At 42.0% G+C, this 22409-nt stretch overlaps 3 protein-coding genes across 6 annotated transcripts; 2 read left to right on the top strand and 1 right to left on the bottom strand.

The window, feature by feature from the left end:
- Positions 1-766: 766 nt before the first annotated feature.
- Positions 767-7283, top strand: RB195_016583 (uncharacterized protein; the record flags this gene model as incomplete). Of its 2 annotated transcripts, none has more annotated exons than XM_013448821.2 (9): positions 767-874; positions 973-1088; positions 2727-2836; positions 4199-4287; positions 4376-4468; positions 5120-5294; positions 6079-6278; positions 6356-6448; positions 7128-7283. In XM_013448821.2, the coding sequence occupies 9 exons, from the start codon at positions 767-769 to the stop codon at positions 7281-7283; spliced, it is 1140 nt and encodes a 379-aa protein (XP_013304275.2). The 2 variants fall into 2 exon arrangements, with proteins under 2 accessions (XP_013304275.2, XP_064039054.1); XM_064183173.1 differs by lacking the exon at positions 7128-7283 and adding an exon at positions 6862-6918.
- Positions 7136-9392, bottom strand: RB195_016582 (uncharacterized protein; the record flags this gene model as incomplete). Of its 2 annotated transcripts, XM_064183172.1 has the most annotated exons (3): positions 7359-7367; positions 7438-7578; positions 9300-9392. In XM_064183172.1, 3 exons carry the CDS (start codon positions 9390-9392, stop codon positions 7359-7361), a joined length of 243 nt encoding a protein of 80 aa, XP_064039052.1. The 2 variants fall into 2 exon arrangements, with proteins under 2 accessions (XP_064039053.1, XP_064039052.1); XM_064183171.1 differs by lacking the exon at positions 9300-9392 and having other exon boundaries at positions 7136-7367; positions 7438-7487.
- On the top strand, positions 8223-21109 carry RB195_016581 (uncharacterized protein; the record flags this gene model as incomplete). Of its 2 annotated transcripts, XM_064183170.1 has the most annotated exons (21): positions 8223-8327; positions 8726-8806; positions 9292-9371; positions 15465-15563; positions 15840-15924; positions 16180-16338; positions 16780-16887; positions 17021-17092; positions 17154-17256; positions 17572-17670; positions 18181-18263; positions 18337-18439; positions 18651-18745; positions 18811-18887; positions 19400-19540; positions 19599-19722; positions 19789-19857; positions 20492-20596; positions 20655-20786; positions 20859-20990; positions 21047-21109. In XM_064183170.1, the coding sequence occupies 21 exons, from the start codon at positions 8223-8225 to the stop codon at positions 21107-21109; spliced, it is 2115 nt and encodes a 704-aa protein (XP_064039051.1). The 2 variants fall into 2 exon arrangements, with proteins under 2 accessions (XP_064039051.1, XP_013304273.2); XM_013448819.2 differs by lacking the exons at positions 8223-8327; positions 8726-8806; positions 9292-9371 and having other exon boundaries at positions 15487-15563.
- Between the last annotated feature and the right edge of the window lie 1300 nt (positions 21110-22409).

The following is a 22409-nucleotide window of genomic DNA, read 5'->3' as shown; positions in this document are numbered from 1 at the left end:
GGACGGTGTAAACAAAGCATGGGATATTCACAAGTTCCATGATTACGTAGCACCATTCCAGCTAACAAGAGAGCTATGGGAAAATTTCAAACAAACAAACACACAAAAAAGAAAAGAGATTACAAGTGGTTGCTTGATATCCGTATATGAATTTCTTGTCGGATGGACATCAACGGTTGTCGAGGAGCGGGCCGGTTGTGTTCGAAGTTGTGAGGAGTTCGGATATTGATGGATTACAAAGGCAGAATGATCGCCTCTTTTCGATCTACGCAGCGTTCATTCTGGAATCAGTCCTTTGCTTCTCCCTGATCCTCAGGCTGGTCATCTCGCGATCCCAGTGAGATGTCCTGAATGAGCATTGGTCTCAAGGAGGGCCGTTCTTCACACTATCTTCGCCAAACTATACTGACGCAAAAATTTTTGGGACTTGAGATTTTTCAAACACTGCCAGCGGAACAAATATACAAAATTCCTTGTGATTCCTGTGTATCAATCCTTGAAGTCATAGTATTTTTGCTACAGATGGGTATTTGATAGTGATACGATATTTATTCGTAGCGCTGCCTTAAGCTGCTTAAGTGATTTGCAGTGGGACGACGTAAACCGAGTCTGTAATAGCTACTACTCTAACTAATTGTATGATCAAGCCAGCTACATAGATTCTCATGGTTTATGTAATCATGGAAAAAGAGGCTTAGCCTCAGTGATATCGGGATCCATCCGGACACAGAGCACATTCCTTTCACATATGCGCTGGAAAATTCATATGTCGCCTGTGCTGAGGCCTCAGTTTCTTATTGTTGTTTATTTTCTGTATTTCGTTATACCCACCCTTACGCAGGTTGTCATCAATTCATCGAAACGTGATAACGTTGTAAGTGTTCAGTGTGGATTTTTTTTTTCGGATTTACTTATTTTTTCATTCAATCGAATTTACCCACTATTAATTAATTCAAATCTTCAAAATTCCAGGTCCTTGTTGGACATATCGGAGCGATAGGAGCTCTGCCTAATTATGAGAAAGTTCTGGATCTTGCACGAAAGGAGTTGCAGGAGGATGGAACTCTTGGACCGGACATGGATATTGAGTGAGTAAAACTCATCGTTTGAATCTTTAAAATCAGGCAATAAGGAGATCTGCAAAGGAAAAAAACGAATCAAAGTGTGTGACATTTACTTTTTTTAATTTTCGATTAATACGTGGCAAAATAAAAACAACTTTTTTTCTTATTATAATATTTTATTTATTTCGTTAATTGTACGTCTTATTTGCTCTAATCCAAATCTGAAATTTCGCCGAATTCTTTTTGTGCAGCTTTCTCAATCTTTGAATTTTTCTCGGCCATTTCTTTCGTTTCTTCTTGCCTTGTTTTCTTTATTTTGCATATTTATTCTTTTCCATGATTTTTTTGTAAATTTGGGAAAGTTCTTCATTTTTTCTTCTCATTCAATTCTTCTCTGTCTATTCGACCATTCATTCATTCATTCACTAACAATTTCAATCATTTCTCGACTGTTACTTATTGATGGCACTTTTCGTTGATAGTATGTACTTAGTAACTGTACGAGTAATTTATCAGAATGCTGTTGCACGGTGATTGGGAAAAAATACAAACGTAAGGGAACTAAGCGCTAAGTATTCCGGAGGCTAAGTTTTCCGGAGGCTATTACGAAACGTTCAGGAGAAAACAATGGAAAATAGGGAAAGTTTGCGAAAACAAAAGGATCTGGGAGTTGTTTTCCCGGAAGGTTATGAAAAGGTTATCAAAACATAGTTTCACCGGAGTATTTTTTAGTTTACAGCGACAGTATCTGTGGTGCTTGCGATAACAGATTTATTTAAATACATCCTTAATAATAGTGACGTAGCTGGTCTACGTTAGTGATCATTTTTTAGGATACTGTAGATGGAGACTGGATTAATCTCTAACCACATAAAGCCGATTCTCAAGGCAGAGCAGTGTTGATCGCATGGATCCGTTTTTTTTTTTTGACGAGGTCCTCAACGATAACACGGAACTTTCTACCTTCCTTCTTTCAATGATCTTTTGAATCCTCTCTCTCTCTATTCAGTTGTTCCTCTCCAGAAAATTTCAATTCTTTTCCAAATCTCACGTCAATAAGTTCTCATATTTTATTGCAATTTAAAAGCAGCATGCCAGAAATCTGACGTGGTGGAGGAATTCGCAGGAAAAGCTAGAGATTAGGTTGTTGTTTGCCGGATTCCGGGTGGTTCCGGTCAACTCTCCTTAATTTTCGTTAAAAAAAAAATGCGTTTGTTCATACGCGATACGTTAGGACGTGCCACCTAGTGCACGCTCTGGTCCCTCAACTCCCCGTTGTATGGGTTTACTTAATCAAGCAATTGAGGATTCCGAGGATTCCGTAAAATTCTACGCCATCTCTAGCTCTTCCCGCGGATTCCCTTACCACGTCAAAATCATGGTTTGCTATTTTAAAATTTATTTGTTAGTATTTTTAGTGTGTGTGATATACGCGACAAAAATCGCAATCTGTTCTACAGTAGCCTGACAAAAATTCCACTGTAAAATAGAAAAAAGATTTCGCCAAAAAGAAGAAGAAAAAAAGAAAAGAAGACAACCTGGCTTCTGGATAATCTTGTAAGTTCCCAAAAAAACTATAAAAGCCCGTGCTCCTAAAAATTAAATTTTGTGCTATTAAATGTGAAGCTATTTATTAAGGCTCCTCATCTAATTTAATTACAGAATTATCTCGCGAAACGGATGCGGCGATGCTTTCGAAGGAGTGGCAGCAGCGGCCGATCTCTACCATATCGAGCACGTGACCACATTCCTGGGACCATACTGTAGCGCTGGTTTGTAATCAGTTGGACTTGAACGGGCTAGTTTATACTTAGCTCTGTTTGTAAAACTGCGCTTTGGAAAATACGTCAAAAAATAACTAAAAAAAACGTGATGTGAGCATGTGTAAATAAATAACAGAAGTAGTAACGAAGAGTGATGAGGCAAAACAAATTAAATGAGCTCTGGGCTATAATGATCCGGATCTGGAGGTAAATATATACAATGAAGCAACCCATTAGAATCTTTGACACATCAACCGCTTCTACTTCGTAAACATGGATTATCCTCGAGAATGAGATGATTATCCAGAGACGAAAAGCAAAAGCAGGAGGCAGTCAAAAGAAATGAAACGTACTATAAACGGAAATGGAACATTCGCAGCATATCCATGCCCATCTCGTTCATTTTCACGGATGAGTCGGCACATTTAGGTGGCGAAAAAAAAGAAAGAAGAATGCAAGATGACCTCAACTGTCATGGAAATTTTTCCGGTACACGGACACTCCATTTGCTTTTTTATCAAAAATTAATAAGAAGAGGTGAAAGAGGAGAAAAGGCAAGAGAGGAATGAAAGTAAAGGACTATGTAGAATATTTTTAATTCCACAGACTTTAAAGGAATTGAACGGAACATCCTCTTCCTCTCTAAATTAGAAAACAGAACTGATATCTAAAAAAATTGTTAAACGAATCCAAGTTAAGATTAAATCCAGTCGAAATAAGAATGTTAAATCATCGCAAGAAATTATCTCCGGAATTATATTTAGTTCTCTTATCCATCTTTCCATCCTTAAAGTTTGCGACAAAAAAGACTTCATATAACTCCGAATATATAAAATATATAATATAACAATGAATATTTTTATTGCTTACAATTTTCTTCTAATTTTCCGGAAGTTTTTCACCGTTCGAGTTCCAGAACTGCTATTGGAAAATTTCACTATTGGAACAGAGAAAATCTATTATTTCTGAATGATCCACATCAATTATGGTTAACATAATTTTGCGAAAATTTGAGTATTGAAAAAGAAATAAATGCGACTTGTGTGAGATAAAAACTCTTACATAGTTAGTTTAAATGGAGCCTTTTTTGCCCGGAGGCAGTAAAAAACAACGTTTTTAGGACGTCTGATGTGAAAAGTTATGATTGACTGGGATTAGAACTATACTGTATGACCAGAGTAGGTGTAAGCGATCTAATACTAGACAGGTTCAATTTTCTTTTTCTAAGAAACAAAATTAATGGAACAAAAAGGGTAGCTTCACGTAGAATGGCATGATTAATTGGAAGCCGGGAAAGATTAAAAAGTAACCCGTGGAAAAAAAAAAAACAAATTTCATTTTTAAAGAATATAATTTGTCTGTCCACTACAGAAATGATTCCTGTGGCGACAATGGCGAACTTCTGGAACATACCCATAATCGCATATATGGCGACAGCTAACGCTCTGTCAAATAAGAAGGTCCGCAGGCGAATTTTTTCTCCACTTATTCTTATTTTAGTTGAAAGATTATATGAAAAAGAATAAGTACTGTGATAATTTTATTCAGATTTACAAAACTCTCGTCCGTACATCGTTGAGAACGATGAATACGATAGCTGAGGCAACTGCAGCGTTCATAAAACACTATCGGTGGAAGAAGGTGAGGGCACACTGGAGAGGAGAAGTAAATAGGGGATAAGTAAATCTAAACCAATTCCTCAAGGAGCGAAGCAGAATCAGAGGGTAAATTACCAAAAAAAAATCCACAGGGCAATGCTTGGCCTCAATGTTCAACTCAGCATTGCAAAAGTTTAGCTCTAAATTCTTTAAATTTTTCGCACAAAAAATGTTCACTGCGTAAATGAGATCCTGATAGTACTTTTTAAAAAATTGCCAAAATAACCAATTGGTTGGGGACAACATGAATTTCTGGTGATTTCTTTAATATGAAAAAATTGAAATATAGCAGATACTTTCGTTGCGCTGCTGTGAACTGGTCCTATCTTTGAAAAGAATTCTCTCGACGGCAATAACTGTCGGTCCCGAAAGGAGTCTGCGAGGATGGACGTCGGAACTCCTCATATTAGAAATGTCCCAAAAAAAGTAACTGATTTTTCGAATATAAGTCGTATCGCATATATATTATTCATAAGTCTTCCGCTACGGGTGCCGTAATCCAACCGGATGTTCTTCTATATAATTCTACGACTTTCTCGAATCTACAATTCCACAAAAGAGCGCTCTGACGGGAACAATGAAAACAAAACTAAACCGCTGTTCGACCCCACAGGCCATACTTGTGATTTTTTAGGTGTCTTTAGTTTCGAATATTGGCGCATCTGCTTACGAGAAACTGATGGCGTTTGAGCCCGTTTTGAAGCGTCATGGAATCACAGTCACCAGGAAGATCCTTTTCGAAGAGGCAGCAACAGTTCAGGATATGCTGAACGGCGGACAATTGGAGGAAATTCGAGCAAATTCTAGGAGTGGGTATAATTCTGAGTTGTACTTAAGCAAATTCCAGAAATATTTCTATGTTTTCTAATGATTAATATTATTTACAAGTGAACAACGAAAATAAGACTATATAATACTTATCACACGAAAAAAAGCAGATTTTTTAAGTCGATGATGACCTCAAAATATGATGAAATCAAATCAAAATATGATGAGGGTCGGGATACTATATTGCTGTGCAGGAAAATTGGAAAATCTATTAAATTTAGCGACAATTAACTTTAACGCGTCCACGCATTCCCATGAAAATGAGAGAGTCGTGTAATATCGACAAACAATGAAATAGGGACATTAACATTTCTTCATGCAGTGAGTTGGATAGATTGAGAATGAATAAAGTCGAGTTTTTTTTCCTGGGATGCGAAGTTCATAGCTGTTGGAAATTTGACAGAAAATAATGAAGATTTAATGGTATGGGGAAAGTTCTAGAAAATTTAAAATTCTTTCTAACACGCTAAAATGAATTTTCATTACCTGCAAGGTAAAAGTTCGAAATTTTGTACATCTTTTTTACATCAATTTAGTTTTAATTAATTTGTAATTTTGTCAATATATGAGCGCTAAATATAACAACTTGTTTAACTTGAAGATTAACAGGCGTATGGCTGAATAATGTCTGCAAATGAAACCTCTGGAAAAAAGTGAGATCCTTAAATTTGAACCCAGCGACCATGAAGATCCTTACCTTCGAAAGCACGCAACTTCAAACGACAGAAAGCGTCTCGGGGATTATTCCCAATCTGCTAATTTCAGTTGTCATTGTAATGTTCTCGTCAACACGTGACCTCACATCGATATTTCGGGAAGCAACGGCCAAATATGGGCTCCTGGAAGCAGAATTTGCTTTTATTTTCCCATGGTTGCAAGAAGGAAGCAATGGAGCGTCGCCATTCGTTGGCAGCGATAATTCAATCTTAGAAAGAGTCAAACAGACTTATGGAAATTGTATCCTGGTTGGTTTTCTTGTAGTTATCAGTGGAAGTCAGAATTTTCGATTTTATTTAGGAAAATTCATTTAAAAAAAACTTAGGTTGACGACACCAACGGTTTCGATGACCGCATGATCACACCGTTTGTGGAACGGCTGAATTCCATTGGGCTCGACGAAAAGGACATTGATTTGGTAAGGTTTTGTACGAATTCTGTTCGTAAAGGAGAAGAAACTGCCTTTTTACATATTTTATCGTCCTCGACTATATGTCATTCTGGAATACTATACCAAGAATTTTCCTTTGGATGATTAGAAATATGTGTTTTTTTTAAATGTTTTGAATGAAATAAAAATTATCGTTTGAGATTCCCTTATAAACTCCTTTAGTACCTAAAAATTACATATGCCATTTTGACAAAAACGGTTTCAAAAATAACTAACATGGTGAATAATGTAATTTTGTAAAAAACGCGATTTTCTCACTGAAACAACACAAAAATTCGACTGATTTCTCCTTAGTTTCTATTTATTTCACTACCGTTTCATTTATTTCACTGTTATTATTTTATTTCATCATTTACTTTATCATTATACTTTATGTTTAGTTTTATATTTATTATGTTATACAATCTCTTGGGACGAGTGCCTCGCAGTCTCTATAGTCCGCCCTGATTCCTTTTATTCTTCCGCGTCCTGTAAATTGGCACCAAACTTGTTTGAAAAGATAAAACATAAATTTGATCTATATTTGGTATTGTTACATGTGTTATTAAAAAACTCAGATCGATCGAGCATCTTTCATTACGCTTAGAAACAGCGAGGGTGATCTACAGCAATGAGGATTCAACGCTCATAAATAGCAGCTGTTCAGAGCAACATCTACGGATACATTGCACTGTTCGATGCGTTCAAAATGTTCGCAGTGGCAGGTCGTCGGGTTCTGAACAAAACCGGCAAATTCTCTTCGATTACAGATGGAAAGCTTATGTGGAATGCCATGAGACGAATGACAGTTCCAGGCAAGTGAAAAGTTATAGGCTGTACAAATATAGAGTTTGGGATATTGATGACGGGTGTGAGCGTGATCACGTGCCATTCCTCCTTAATAGTCCTGAAAAGCAGTCGCCTTAGTTCCTACGAGGTACGATATAACGCGGCAACCTTGTGGTTGTTCCGTTCACCTCAGCAGACTGTTCATCCCTTTTGCTTGAATGACCTGGCGAGACCTCATTGATTCCTGACCACTCGCATGTGGAAGCGGCGCGTTCACGGTGGTGCGTTTTCACGTATTCGTATGAACTAAGTCCGTTTTTTGAGGACGACTGAAAAAAATTGAGGAGGTAGTACCAAAATAATCAATTTCTAGAATATTCTGGCTTCGGGGATATAAAAACCGATGCTATGAATATTTAATAATAAAAGGAAGTGAACTGCGTAAGGATTTGGGGAGCAACTCACGATCTCCTCTGGTACTGAATCGCGTTTTCAATGTCCGCCCAGATATTCTTTTGTGCAGAAGAGCGGATGACGAGAGCAAACTTAATCGATCTGCTTTAGCAGCCGGCTGGCGAGGTCAATGACGAAGAAAGAATAAAGGGTAACGTGAACGGGGCTGATCAACCCCTATGGGGACGCACCTACGTGATCGTCTTCAGTTCAGAAGCATTTGAAATTTCCGAACGCGCGGGCAACCTTACAATGGCTTGCAGTGGCTAATGGATGTGTCAAAGGCACTGCTTTTATCCTGGCAGACAAGTCCGGTACTAATTTATCGACCCAGGAAGGATGAAAGCCTGGTTTAGCACTTGGGCGCTTTCGAACCAGCGTGCAGTCACTGCGGAACCTCTTATCCTGACCTTGAGCACTTATACACGGAAAAAGGAATAAATTCAAGATAACAGTCGTAGATTTTGTAAAAACTACTGTGCAACTAATAACTAACTTAGACTATACTCATTTTATAGGCATGGTTTCTAACGCTGGAGTCGGAAGTGGAACAGTGATGTTAGACGACCTCGCTGAACGCGTCCCATACTACTCAGCATTTTTTGTGGACAAAAATAGAAATCAGGTACTTTCCGTGTTATTTTTTGAAACAGAACATAACCATACGATAAAACAGACGCAAAACATGTCACACAACGAGTGTGATGTAAATAATGACAGTATTTTCAAATAAATCAAAATTGGTAGACGAGGACCAAGAAGATGGTGTCATTGGGACAAATGGTCAAAGCGTATCTGTCGAGTGACTGGGTTGCTTTGCTTTATGTGTTTTTTTTTTGCATGTGTATGTATAAGTTGGGTCAAATCACCTGAAGCTTCGGCTGTGCTGAAAGCGGGGATCCTTGATAGCTCCTCTCATCCTCGCGGTCTGAGGGCAGTAGCTTTACGAAAGTCTTACATCTGCCTCAAAGTATTAGCTAACTTGCGAAAAGTTCTCCTCTTTGAACATTTCCCATAATTTAGGTCACTCCATTTGCGAGCATGGCACCGTCGATTATTACGAACTGTGATGGACTGAAAACGGACACCGGATGCATTCAAATTGTAGGTTTTTTTCAAATTCTAGCGAGCCATGGTATCATAACATATCCTAAATGTAAAAAACGCTTGAAGGGAGACACCCACGCTTGAGGTTTTTCTGTTCTTAGTTTTACGCGTAATCATGTAATTTTGTGTAATGTCATCATGTTATCTTTCATGTAATCTATGAAAGAGGCTGACCACGAGAAATGGGTGCTTGCACATTTTCAAAATTTTTTACACCTGGCTTTGCTATGAGGCGAGTTCCAAAATCAGACAGACACTCGCCATCTCCACATCGAAATGACTCCTTGTCGGCAATTACTTGACGCACTCTGTCATGACCTTTCAGACACTTTTCTTAGTGCATATTTCTTTCTCCTCCAATGAATACAGAACAAAAATTTCTTTTTCTAAACAAAGAGAGGCAAAATAAAAAATTACTCCTGTAGTATACTTTTTTTTGCTGCGCCCCGCATTAAAAAAGTAGTGAGTTTTGGCAAGTTTAGAACGTTACCGAACTGCTGACGTCGTTTTGGCCATCGGCGGACGGATCACTGCCAAATGACGATCCCACATGCGGATATAGGTACTTGATTTTCATTTTCATTATCTGCCACCTAGGAGCTGCAGTACCTCGTTTCCTTTCTGAACCTAAATTTTTTCATCAAACAGAGACCTTCAGATTTAAACAACATAAAACTTCGAATAATGCTTCTAAATCTCATACTCGGAACAGCTGAACTGAAAAGTTTTAAATGAATTTTGCATCCTTCATGAGAATGGCGTGAAGAGAAGTCTTCGCCAACAATGAGTGAAAGAGGAAATGGCCTTGTCCATCGACTTCTAGCAAACATCTAACAACGCCACAACCTAACCAGTCACCAATGAGAGTGGAAGCATACGTACTGTGTGTCCTAGCAAGTACGGAGTACCAGTATTCAGTCGTAGTTGCTGTTGAGGTTATAAGGCATCAGCGCAGCAGCGGTAGTTGCAAAAGAAGCTATGGGAAAAGAGACCAATGACTTCACTCGTAGTTGCTGCTGAGGCTATAAGGCATCAGCGCGGCAGCAGTAGTCGCTAAAGAGGCTATGGGAAAAAAGACCGATGACTCCAGTCGTAGTTGCTGCTGAGGCTATAAGAGATCAGCGTGGCAGCGGTAGTCGTAGTTGCTGTTGTGGCTATGCTACAAGAGATCGAAGGCCCTGGTTGTAGTTGCTGTGGAGGCTCTGCAGCAAGAGAAAAACGGCACTAGTTGTAGTTGCTGTTGAGGCTATCAGGCATCGTCGCGGCAGTTGTAGTTGCTGCTGAGGCTATAAGGCATCAGCGCGGCAGCAGTAGTCGTATTTGCTGGTGAGGCTATATGGCATCAGGGGGGCAGCGGTAGTCGTAGTTGCTGTTGAGGCTATAAGAGATCAGCGTGGCAGCGGTAGTCGTAGTTGCTGTTGTGGCTATGCTGCGAGAAATCGAAGGCCCTGGTTGTAGTTGTTGTGGAGGCTGTGCAGCAAGAGAAAAGCGGCACCAGTTGTAGTTGCTGCTGAGGCTATAAGGAATCAGCGCGGCAGTTGTAGTTGCTGCTGAGGCTATAAGGCATCAGCGCGGCAGCGGTAGTCGTAGTTGCTGTTGTGGCTATGCTGCAAGAGATTGAAGGCCCTGGTTGTAGTTGCTGTGGAGGCTCTACAGCAAGAGAAAAGCGGCACTGGTTGTAGTTGCTGTTGAGGCTATAAGAGATCAGCGTGGCAGCGGTAGTCGTAGTTGCTGTTGTGGCTATGCTGTAAGAGATCGAAGACCCTGGTTGTAGTTGCTGTGGAGGCTCTGCAGCAAGAGAAAAACGGCACTAGTTGTAGTTGCTGTTGAGGCTATCAGGCATCGTCGCGGCAGTTGTAGTTGCTGCTGAGGCTATAAGGAATCAGCGCGGTAGTCGTAGTTGCTGCTGAGGCTATAAGAGATCAGCGTGGCAGCGGTAGTCGTAGTTGCTGTTGTGGCTATGCTGCAAGAGATTGAAGGCCCTGGTTGTAGTTGCTGTGGAGGCTCTACAGCAAGAGAAAAGCGGCACTGGTTGTAGTTGCTGTTGAGGCTATAAGAGATCAGCGTGGCAGCGGTAGTCGTAGTTGCTGTTGTGGCTATGCTGCAAGAGATCGAAGACCCTGGTTGTAGTTGCTGTGGAGGCTCTGCAGCAAGAGAAAAACGGCACTAGTTGTAGTTGCTGTTGAGGCTATCAGGCATCGTCGCGGCAGTTGTAGTTGCTGCTGAGGCTATAAGGAATCAGCGCGGTAGTCATAGTTGCTGTTGAGGCTATAAGAGATCAGCGTGGCAGCGGTAGTCGTAGTTGCTGTTGTGGCTATGCTGCGAGAAATCGAAGGCCCTGGTTGTAGTTGTTGTGGAGGCTGTGCAGCAAGAGAAAAGCGGCACCAGTTGTAGTTGCTGCTGAGGCTATAAGGAATCAGCGCGGCAGTTGTAGTTGCTGCTGAGGCTATAAGGCATCAGCGCGGCAGCGGTAGTCGTAGTTGCTGTTGTGGCTATGCTGCAAGAGATTGAAGGCCCTGGTTGTAGTTGCTGTGGAGGCTCTACAGCAAGAGAAAAGCGGCACTGGTTGTAGTTGCTGTTGAGGCTATAAGAGATCAGCGTGGCAGCGGTAGTCGTAGTTGCTGTTGTGGCTATGCTGCAAGAGATCGAAGACCCTGGTTGTAGTTGCTGTGGAGGCTCTGCAGCAAGAGAAAAACGGCACTAGTTGTAGTTGCTGTTGAGGCTATCAGGCATCGTCGCGGCAGTTGTAGTTGCTGCTGAGGCTATAAGGCATCAGCGCGGCAGCAGTAGTCGTATTTGCTGGTGAGGCTATATGGCATCAGGGGGGCAGCGGTAGTCGTAGTTGCTGTTGAGGCTATAAGAGATCAGCGTGGCAGCGGTAGTCGTAGTTGCTGTTGTGGCTATGCTGCGAGAAATCGAAGGCCCTGGTTGTAGTTGCTGTTGAGGCTATAAGAGATCAGCGTGGCAGCGGTAGTCGTAGTTGCTGTTGTGGCTATGCTGCAAGAGATCGAAGACCCTGGTTGTAGTTGCTGTGGAGGCTCTGCAGCAAGAGAAAAACGGCACTAGTTGTAGTTGCTGCTGAGGCTATAAGGCATCAGCGCGGCAGCAGTAGTCGTATTTGCTGGTGAGGCTATATGGCATCAGGGGGGCAGCGGTAGTCGTATTTGCTGGTGAGGCTATAAGAGATCAGCGTGGCAGCGGTAGTCGTAGTTGCTGTTGTGGCTATGCTGCGAGAAATCGAAGGCCCTGGTTGTAGTTGTTGTGGAGGCTCTGCAGCAAGAGAAAAACGGCACTAGTTGTAGTTGCTGTTGAGGCTATCAGGCATCGTCGCGGCAGTTGTAGTTGCTGCTGAGGCTATAAGGCATCAGCGCGGCAGCAGTAGTCGTATTTGCTGGTGAGGCTATAAGAGATCAGCGTGGCAGCGGTAGTCGTAGTTGCTGTTGTGGCTATGCTGCAAGAGATCGAAGACCCTGGTTGTAGTTGCTGTGGAGGCTCTGCAGCAAGAGAAAAACGGCACTAGTTGTAGTTGCTGTTGAGGCTATCAGGCATCGTCGCGGCAGTTGTAGTTGCTGCTGAGGCTATAAGGCATCAGCGCGGCAGCAGTAGTCGTATTTGCTGGTGAGGCTATAAGAGATCAGCGTGGCAGCGGTAGTCGTAGTTGCTGTTGTGGCTATGCTGCGAGAAATCGAAGGCCCTGGTTGTAGTTGTTGTGGAGGCTGTGCAGCAAGAGAAAAGCGGCACCAGTTGTAGTTGCTGCTGAGGCTATAAGGAATCAGCGCGGCAGTTGTAGTTGCTGCTGAGGCTATAAGGAATCAGCGCGGTAGTCGTAGTTGCTGCTGAGGCTATAAGAGATCAGCGTGGCAGCGGTAGTCGTAGTTGCTGTTGAGGCTATGCTGCAAGAGATTGAAGGCCCTGGTTGTAGTTGCTGTGGAGGCTCTACAGCAAGAGAAAAGCGGCACTGGTTGTAGTTGTTGTTGAGGCTATAAGAGATCAGCGTGGCAGCGGTAGTCGTAGTTGCTGTTGTGGCTATGCTGCAAGAGATCGAAGACCCTGGTTGTAGTTGCTGTGGAGGCTCTGCAGCAAGAGAAAAACGGCACTAGTTGTAGTTGCTGTTGAGGCTATCAGGCATCGTCGCGGCAGTTGTAGTTGCTGCTGAGGCTATAAGGAATCAGCGCGGTAGTCGTAGTTGCTGCTGAGGCTATAAGAGATCAGCGTGGCAGCGGTAGTCGTAGCTGCTGTTGTGGCTATGCTGCAAGAGATCGAAGACCCTGGTTGTAGTTGCTGTGGAGGCTCTGCAGCAAGAGAAAAACGGCACTAGTTGTAGTTGCTGTTGAGGCTATCAGGCATCGTCGCGGCAGTTGTAGTTGCTGCTGAGGCTATAAGGCATCAGCGCGGCAGCAGTAGTCGTATTTGCTGGTGAGGCTATATGGCATCAGGGGGGCAGCGGTAGTCGTAGTTGCTGTTGAGGCTATGCTGCAAGAGATTGAAGGCCCTGGTTGTAGTTGCTGTGGAGGCTCTACAGCAAGAGAAAAGCGGCACTGGTTGTAGTTGTTGTTGAGGCTATAAGAGATCAGCGTGGCAGCGGTAGTCGTAGTTGCTGTTGTGGCTATGCTGCAAGAGATCGAAGACCCTGGTTGTAGTTGCTGTGGAGGCTCTGCAGCAAGAGAAAAACGGCACTAGTTGTAGTTGCTGTTGAGGCTATCAGGCATCGTCGCGGCAGTTGTAGTTGCTGCTGAGGCTATAAGGAATCAGCGCGGTAGTCGTAGTTGCTGCTGAGGCTATAAGAGATCAGCGTGGCAGCGGTAGTCGTAGCTGCTGTTGTGGCTATGCTGCAAGAGATCGAAGACCCTGGTTGTAGTTGCTGTGGAGGCTCTGCAGCAAGAGAAAAACGGCACTAGTTGTAGTTGCTGTTGAGGCTATCAGGCATCGTCGCGGCAGTTGTAGTTGCTGCTGAGGCTATAAGGAATCAGCGCGGTAGTCGTAGTTGCTGCTGAGGCTATAAGAGATCAGCGTGGCAGCGGTAGTCGTAGCTGCTGTTGTGGCTATGCTGCAAGAGATCGAAGACCCTGGTTGTAGTTGCTGTGGAGGCTCTGCAGCAAGAGAAAAACGGCACTAGTTGTAGTTGCTGTTGAGGCTATCAGGCATCGTCGCGGCAGTTGTAGTTGCTGCTGAGGCTATAAGGCATCAGCGCGGCAGCAGTAGTCGTATTTGCTGGTGAGGCTATATGGCATCAGGGGGGGCAGCGGTAGTCGTAGTTGCTGTTGAGGCTATGCTGCAAGAGATTGAAGGCCCTGGTTGTAGTTGCTGTGGAGGCTCTACAGCAAGAGAAAAGCGGCACTGGTTGTAGTTGTTGTTGAGGCTATAAGAGATCAGCGTGGCAGCGGTAGTCGTAGTTGCTGTTGTGGCTATGCTGCAAGAGATCGAAGACCCTGGTTGTAGTTGCTGTGGAGGCTCTGCAGCAAGAGAAAAACGGCACTAGTTGTAGTTGCTGTTGAGGCTATCAGGCATCGTCGCGGCAGTTGTAGTTGCTGCTGAGGCTATAAGGAATCAGCGCGGTAGTCGTAGTTGCTGCTGAGGCTATAAGAGATCAGCGTGGCAGCGGTAGTCGTAGCTGCTGTTGTGGCTATGCTGCAAGAGATCGAAGACCCTGGTTGTAGTTGCTGTGGAGGCTCTGCAGCAAGAGAAAAACGGCACTAGTTGTAGTTGCTGTTGAGGCTATCAGGCATCGTCGCGGCAGTTGTAGTTGCTGCTGAGGCTATAAGGCATCAGCGCGGCAGCAGTAGTCGTATTTGCTGGTGAGGCTATATGGCATCAGGGGGGCAGCGGTAGTCGTAGTTGCTGTTGAGGCTATGCTGCAAGAGATCGAAGGCCCTGGTTGTAGTTGCTGTGGAGGCTCTGCAGCAAGAGAAATGCGGCACTAGTTGTAGTTGCTGCTGAGGCTATCAGGCATTGTCGCGGCAGCGGTAGTTGTAGTTGCTGTTATGGCTATGCTGCAAGAGATTGAAGGCCCTGGTTGTAGTTGCTGTGGAGGCTCTGCAGCAAGAGAAATGCGGCACTAGTTGTAGTTGCTGCTGAGGCTATCAGGCATTGTCGCGGCAGCGGTAGTTGTAGTTGCTGTTATGGCTATGCTGCAAGAGATCGAAGGCCCTGGTTGTAGTTGCTGTTGAGGCTATACGGCATCAGGGGGGCAGCGGTAGTCGTAGTTGCTGTTATGGCTATGCTGCAAGAGATCGAAGGCCCTGGTTGTAGTTGCTGTTGAGGCTGTGCGAAAAGAGGTCGATGACTCGAGTTGTCTCTCTCTCTCTTCTCTTATATGGAAGATTGAAGGCAACAAATAGAAATCACATCATGATATGGTGTCCATATTCCTTTTATTTGAGTGTCAAACCCACGTTTAATAGCGACATGGTATTTCTCTAACCTTCCTCGGAGATGGAAACAACGTGGTTGTAGTTTTACGTGAGATCTTCAGGATATTTGATCCTCGCAAGAAATTCCTTATTATTTACCATGCACGACAATTTCTCAAATAAATAATGTCATCTTTTTATCACATTCTCATTAAAGCGCCGTACTGTAAACTGTTACAGTATGATTAGTTTAACTCAAAACTGTCAGGTGAGTTGTTCTCATTTAATACAGCACGAATTTGCAGAGGAGAGAAATGCGATTACACAATGATCATAGCTTGTGGCTCAGCTGGATTATGTTTTCTGCTCGCTATCATTGGAGCTTGGTTTCTTAGAAGATACTGGTAGGTTTTATGTTCATTAAATCGAAATGGCAGGTAAGAATCTGTAAAAAAAGAACCAGGAGTAGAACCAATTAGTTCAGTACTACAGCTATAAAAATGTGTAGCTTCTGTTTTGTTTGAAAAAATCCCATATTTCTCATTAGAATTGCATTTATTGCGCTTTTCTTTATTTGCAAACCACGAGCATTCTCTCATTCGCTTCTAGAATTGTTCACGCTAATTTTATCGAAATGAGTATTCATATTTTAAATAATTCAGTTCTCTTTCTCTTTTCAGCGAAAACAAAGCTCTTAACAGCATGCCATGGAGAATATTCAGAGATGATATCCAGATTATTGACGAGGAGCAAGCGAAATCTATGGTAAATCCGACCTAATCTTCAATAAGCGATAATCACAGGAAGAACTCGCAAGAAATCTTATTGTACCACTATTGCATATATAAGAAACTCAACGGTTTTTTGCCTTCATATGGTCACTATCTCATCCTGCGAATGTAGGCGATTCAGCATTGATCTTATAGGAATGATTTGCTTCATTTCAATATTTTCGGTGAAAGACATCTAGAATCCTCCAAGGGACGAGGAAACTATGTAATTGACTGAACTTACTTTCAGCTGTCTTTGAACTCGCAGAGAACGAAGTTGTCGAATTCAAATACAATGGCACTGAAACATCATGCCATCATTGGAGTGAATACCCACGCCACCTACCGTATGTATGAACAACGAAGGCCTATAAAATTTGGCAAAACGGATCTTACTTTGCTCATGAGGGTATGTTCTTTACCATCTATTTAAAAACTATAATAAAAAGTTGTGGTAGAACTATAATAAATATGTGATAAAATTAAAACGATGACGAATAAAATGGCGAAAATCCCACAAGAAAAACAAATCAAGCACAAACGACTCGCTCAAGAAACAAAAAAAGCATAATCTTAAGCATGTGTTTGGTGTTAGACATAAATTTGATTTGTATTTACATTTAAACTGTGGTGTTTGAGGTCTATGTAGAGTTGAATAGGAGTCGGACAAAATTAGACGGAAATGAGAAGTCAACATCGCATTATCTTTATATATGTCTTGTTTCAAACACTCAATAGGAAATGCATAGAAGCGTACACCACCACTGCACTCTTTTGATGTACAAAACAAAGGGATGAATGCATAGGATGATAAGATGAACTTGGCGTTTATTGCTGTCAAGGTGTTTAGATGAAACAAGCTGTACATGACAATCTGAACCCTTTTCTTGGAATGGCATTCAATGAAAAAGCTGAGATGTTACTACTTTGGAAGTTTTGTTCCAGGGGAACATTGCAGGTGAGCGGTTAGTCGCTAGATCTCCTACACAAAAAGGCTAATCGAGCGAAATAATCTGCGTTGAAGACCATAAAATTGACCATTGGGTCTGGAACTTTTCACAACATTGATAGATCTAAGAAAAATCGCTTAGGATGTCATCTACAATGAGAACTTTGTTCTCGACGAGAAGTTTCATGGAGCATTCATCAGAGATGTCACGCTGGTTCGAATATTATGGTTATACCCTTTTTGAGTGTCTGCGATTGCTAGTGTCCGTTTTTCAGGGTATCGAATACCTTCATTTGTCGAAAATTGGCTTTCATGGCAGTATTACCACCTGGTCTGCTCTTATAGATCGCAATTGGCTGGTTAAATTGACAGATTACGGTAAGCCGTTGCCATAAGTATAGTAGGGTCAAAACGACATGAAACACGTACGCAATTGCGTACGCGGCTTCTTTCGAGGCACTTCGGTGGAGCGTAGTGGCTAGGAGCGTGGTGAAATCCTTGCTGGCACCACCAATCGCTGCAGTTTGCGACGGTCCCAACTCGGTTTCAATTGCTGCCTCAGCCGCGCCGTTTGGAGCGCGTACGCAAATGCACCGCAACTACACTCGTGTTTCATGTCGTATTGACCCGACTATAGTACCTACATATCAACTATCAGAAATAATTGTAGGAGGAAAAAAGTTTGAGTTTTAGGCGTCGCCGATGCTGTTAACAGATGGGTGAAACACGGAAGTATCAATGAAGAAATACTTAAAGATGGAGATGATAAAACTGAAGCTGGACAAAAAACTGGTGGGATCACGTAGCCACTATCCTGGAAACGAGAATAGTCAACAAAAATCCACTAGTAATTGTTGAAGGTTGTTTGAAACTGTTCCAAACGCCGCTAACCGCACCCTACTCTATTCACCGAGGGATAAGCTATAAGACTTGTGACTCTTCGCATGCGGAACTCAACTCTTAGTCTCAGGTCAGCTCAGAAGAAGAACAGCACATATCGAGAAAAAGGAAATAACATTCAATTTCGACCTACCGGAGCCATCGTGCTGAGAAAACAAAATGTCAAAGAAAACTGTAACATGGGCGCGGGCGTTACCAAACATGCGAATCATCATCGAACAAAAATATAAATTAATATGAGTTAGAAAAACTTTGACTGTCCTGTCATTTAACCATTACCATATACCGAATCTGGGCTTAATCCTAAAGCACTGCCAGTAATTATCTTGAAAAATCATGACATGTAAATCTAGTTATTGAGAACTCCCTCGCAGAATGTCAGGAGAAAAATTCCGCTTTCAGCGATCCTCTACGTCGCTCCAGAGATACGACTCGCAAATGAGAAGAATCAGAAACGTCGCGTCGATCAAGCCTGGGTCGCACAGGTTTTTTTTTGAAGAACGGGCAGAAGAAACTCAGTGATCTATCGGTATGGTTTCTCGGAGAGAATAATTCCAGACATTGGAAAAACGACGAGCAGCTGATATCTACGCGTTTGGAGTGGTGATGTACGAGATTCTTTTCAGAACATTTCCGTTCAGTGATAAAGTTGACCTTGAGGGTAAGTGTGCAAGAAAAACGGAATGCAATTAACTAGTCATTTTTATTGCGCTGCTTCTTTTTCCTCAGAGGAGCTCCTCGGGCTGCTCAGAAAACTGCTATACAAGCAGAAAGATAAAGAACTAGATCCTAATCCATAATAATAAACTTTGCAAAAATACGAAGTAGTGGAGTTTTCTTTCAAAGATTGAGAAAAGTAAACATATGTTTAGCACTCTCTACAAAGGCGATGGAAGGGGAGAAAATAGCCCGACCACAAATTCAGAAGGACAGACAGATCCATCCTGATCTTCAGGCTCTTCTTCAGGTAAAATAACCAAAAGCCACTAACGGTAACAGACAGCAACAGTCACAATGTTTCCTGAATTTAAGGACTGTTGGCACGACGCGCCGGACGCGCGGCCTTCCATACGAAGAGTGAGGCTGTCCACTGAATCAATTTTGAAAACGTAAGCAATATTTTTGTCATAAAACTAAATATCAGCTAAAGTATGTGGGTTTGGGCTCCTAAAAAAAATTTAGAGAGTAAATTTTGTAAAGAATAAAGCTGTCTGTTCCTCTCAATAGAACAAAATAAGCTATGTTATGTATGGGTTGTATGGGTATTTGTAACTACGGTTACTGTGCAGCCATGAAGACTTACGTCCACGGCGAGGGAGTAATCGATAGGCCGATGAGTATCTTTTACTGTTTTTTAAAATGATTTTTCGCTCTTTTCCTTGCGATCGTATGCTGTCTAAAAGTTATTGAGATATCTTCGCAACAATAATCGCTGCAAAATCTCCTTTCATTAATTAATGTAGGCGACCTTGCCTTACCGATCTCAGGAAGCGGGTACCAAGGCATATCCGTAACAGTTTTAATCATCTTGTAGGCTGTTGATAATATTCGCAATTCTTAATAATTGTGAAATATTGAAAATGATATGGAGATTTCAGTGAAAAAAGCTGCGAATTTTTAGAAAAGGAAGTCTTGTTGATTCGATGACCCGAATGATGGAGGAATACGCCAATAATCTGGAAAAACTCGTAAGCGAAAGGACGGGGATGTTGGAGCAGGCCACAGTCCGTGCTGACCAACTGCTCTCTCAACTACTACCAAAGTAATTACTGTTCGGAAATGCTTCTACCTCGTAGTTAACTAAATCCATTTACTACCAGATATGTGGCAAATGAGCTTAAAAATGGGCGCCCCGTTCCTCCAAAAATGTACTCGGCAGCTACAGTATTTTTTAGCGATGTAGTGGGATTCACAACGCTTTGCGGTTCATCATCTCCTATTGAGGTACGCTTAAATGATTTGCTTAGATGCGAATGCGGTGGAAATACACCTCAGTTGAACTGAATTAAGGTCGTCAATTTACTCAACAGCGTCTACTCGGGATTCGATGAAATCATCAACAAGCATGATGGATATAAGGTTAGACATCAAAAGAATAGATTTTGAAAAAAAAAGATGTGGTTATTTAGCATTTAGTAATTGGGGTTATGTAGTGCAGTTGAAAAGAAGTTCGACTACGACTACACGGTCGATGATTCAAAACCGCGCTACAAAACCAAACCTTTCATTCCTCCGGGGTCGATAAATTGGTACCAGGCTTGTTTCGGAGGATAAAAACACTGATTTGACTCATTGACTTCCGCTCACAAGTCATCGCTTAAGGCATAGCCACTAATGAAACGCAAATGATTCTAAAAGGAATTCGAATACGTTTGCGCACATCAATGCATTTTATTCTTTAGTTTTTAGCATTGTAACTGATATAATAAACGCTGACCCGTCCATTACAATGGATCTTACCAAGAATTCACAAGACTCTCGCACATTTTTCATCACTCAAGTGATTTATACTAAGGCACAGCATATTTGTAGATTAATAAAGCACTTCCAAGATCACGATATGAAAGTGCATGGAGCACTTAAGCAATGAAAGTCTGAGAACAAAAAAAAAATGTAAATAGAAAGTTGAAGACGCAAAGATCTGTTTCCTTTCATGGAAATTGTTGACTGTAGCGATTGTTGGCTTTCACTGTGGAAAATAGCAGGAATTTAGGTGGAGACAATCGGTGACGCCTACATGGTCGTATCCGGTATACCTCAAGAAAATGGAAAACGACATATCAGCAACGTCGCCGATATCGCACTCGAAATTATGCAAGTATGTGAAGTTGAAGTGCACAACACTACAGTAAACTGCATACTCCTGTTACTTTCAGTTTCTGGTCAACTACCGTATCCCTCATCGTAAATCAGATAAATTGGTCATCCGTATAGGATTCCATAGCGGTCCTGTAGCTGCAGCTGTTGTTGGATTGAACGCTCCACGGTACTGTCTGTTCGGTGATACGGTAAGTTTCCGTGGGAAAAGTGTAGAAATACTGCTGGCCAAGGCTAAGGACTCAACTGGATTTTTAATTAAGGTTAATATGGCATCTCGAATGGAATCTACAGGAGAACCAGAAAAGATTCAAATGTCGCAGGCATCGAGAGATCTCCTCGCCAACGAATATCCAGAGTTTGTGACAATAAAACGTGGAGACTTTGAGATTAAAGTAAATATCACTGAATTGCTAAATTGATATGTTAGACATCTAATTAATTCTTCCAGGGTAAAGGGAAATGCGCCACCTTCTGGCTATTACGAAAGGATCGCTCATGCTTTGGAGGTTGAGAGTACGCAGCAAGTTCCCCAAAGGATTCTAATGAATTCCCTTATGAGAAAAAGATTTATCCCATGCATGGAAAATATACATAGATTCAAAATAGATTGTCAAATTTCTTGGATATTCGCTCAAAAAAGACGTTTCATTGTGTACCGTACATTTTTCTTTAAAACTAATATATACCTGGCGCCGAATTTGTTCAACCGTTTGAGCGCGACGCATCTATCGCAGCGCCTACTCTTTCGCTGCTTAGCATGCGCTTCCTCTCGCCTCTGTTCTATTCCTCCCAGAGTCTCATCGAGCTCACTCGCTTGGACAAATTCGGGCACAACTATGACGTCATCGTAGAAAAAAAAATAATAACTAGATGATAAAATCTGCTGCTCGTGTCGTTCAGTCGCCGATTTCTCTGATAGTACGGCAAAAAAAGAATGTCACCTCACCTAATATGTCTTCTACGCACTTCATATGTCCATTCAACTCATACATTCGAGAAATAAATTTAAGAAATTCATACCATACCTTATTGTATTACTATCGCACGCTTTGCTTTCCCCTGTACTCAATTCATTGTTTCAAATCCAAACCGTTAATAAAGCATTCCAATGTTTGCTGAAAGGAGACGATAAATCCTTGTTGTCAATCCCTTACCAAAATCAGGTGCAACTGGACCCAACAGGGGTAATGGAAGCAGCAGAAGTGCCGGGAACTCACCTCGCTTCTGGGATTCTTCTACTTTTTCAGGATTTACTTCAGTCTCAGGAAAAGTTGCAGTTGCCGTAGAGCACATCTCGGATCACCTTACTTGGACGAATTTTCGCATATTTTCCAAAGACACATGGATAAAGCTCGTGTGCTCTATGGTGGGAAAATTTGAAATATGTTGTATTCTACTAAAAATTTTGAATACAATGCCCACTTCTACTCCCCTCAACGGACATGCAAACGGAACTTTAAGACGTTTTCTCTCAGCCTTAATTAAGCGTTCTCAAATTTCTTAAAGGGCTGAGTTTTTTTCTCAATGTGAACATTCTGCTCAGATTTCCCCATACTACCTTGAAAAACTGCGGCCCGTTTCTTAAAACAGTTTCTATAGACGATTTTTGGATTTTTAATCATTTGCTAGAATCAAGAGATGATACGGTAAGCTTCGAATTGCAAAGGGCGAGGCCTTTTGCTTTTTGCTAATAAAACTTCGCCGGTACATCTACTTTTTCATCAACGAGGCACAAATCACACATTTACAGACGAATAGCACCTTTTAATAAAAGAAACGGCTATGTTTTCCACCAAGAAAACAGATATGGT

The sequence above is a fragment of the Necator americanus genome, chromosome II, assembly GCF_031761385.1.
Source record: "Necator americanus strain Aroian chromosome II, whole genome shotgun sequence".
Taxonomy (NCBI): Eukaryota; Metazoa; Nematoda; class Chromadorea; order Rhabditida; family Ancylostomatidae; genus Necator; species Necator americanus.
Note: the sequence above shows the minus strand (reverse complement) of the source record. Positions and strands in the feature narration are given on the sequence as shown.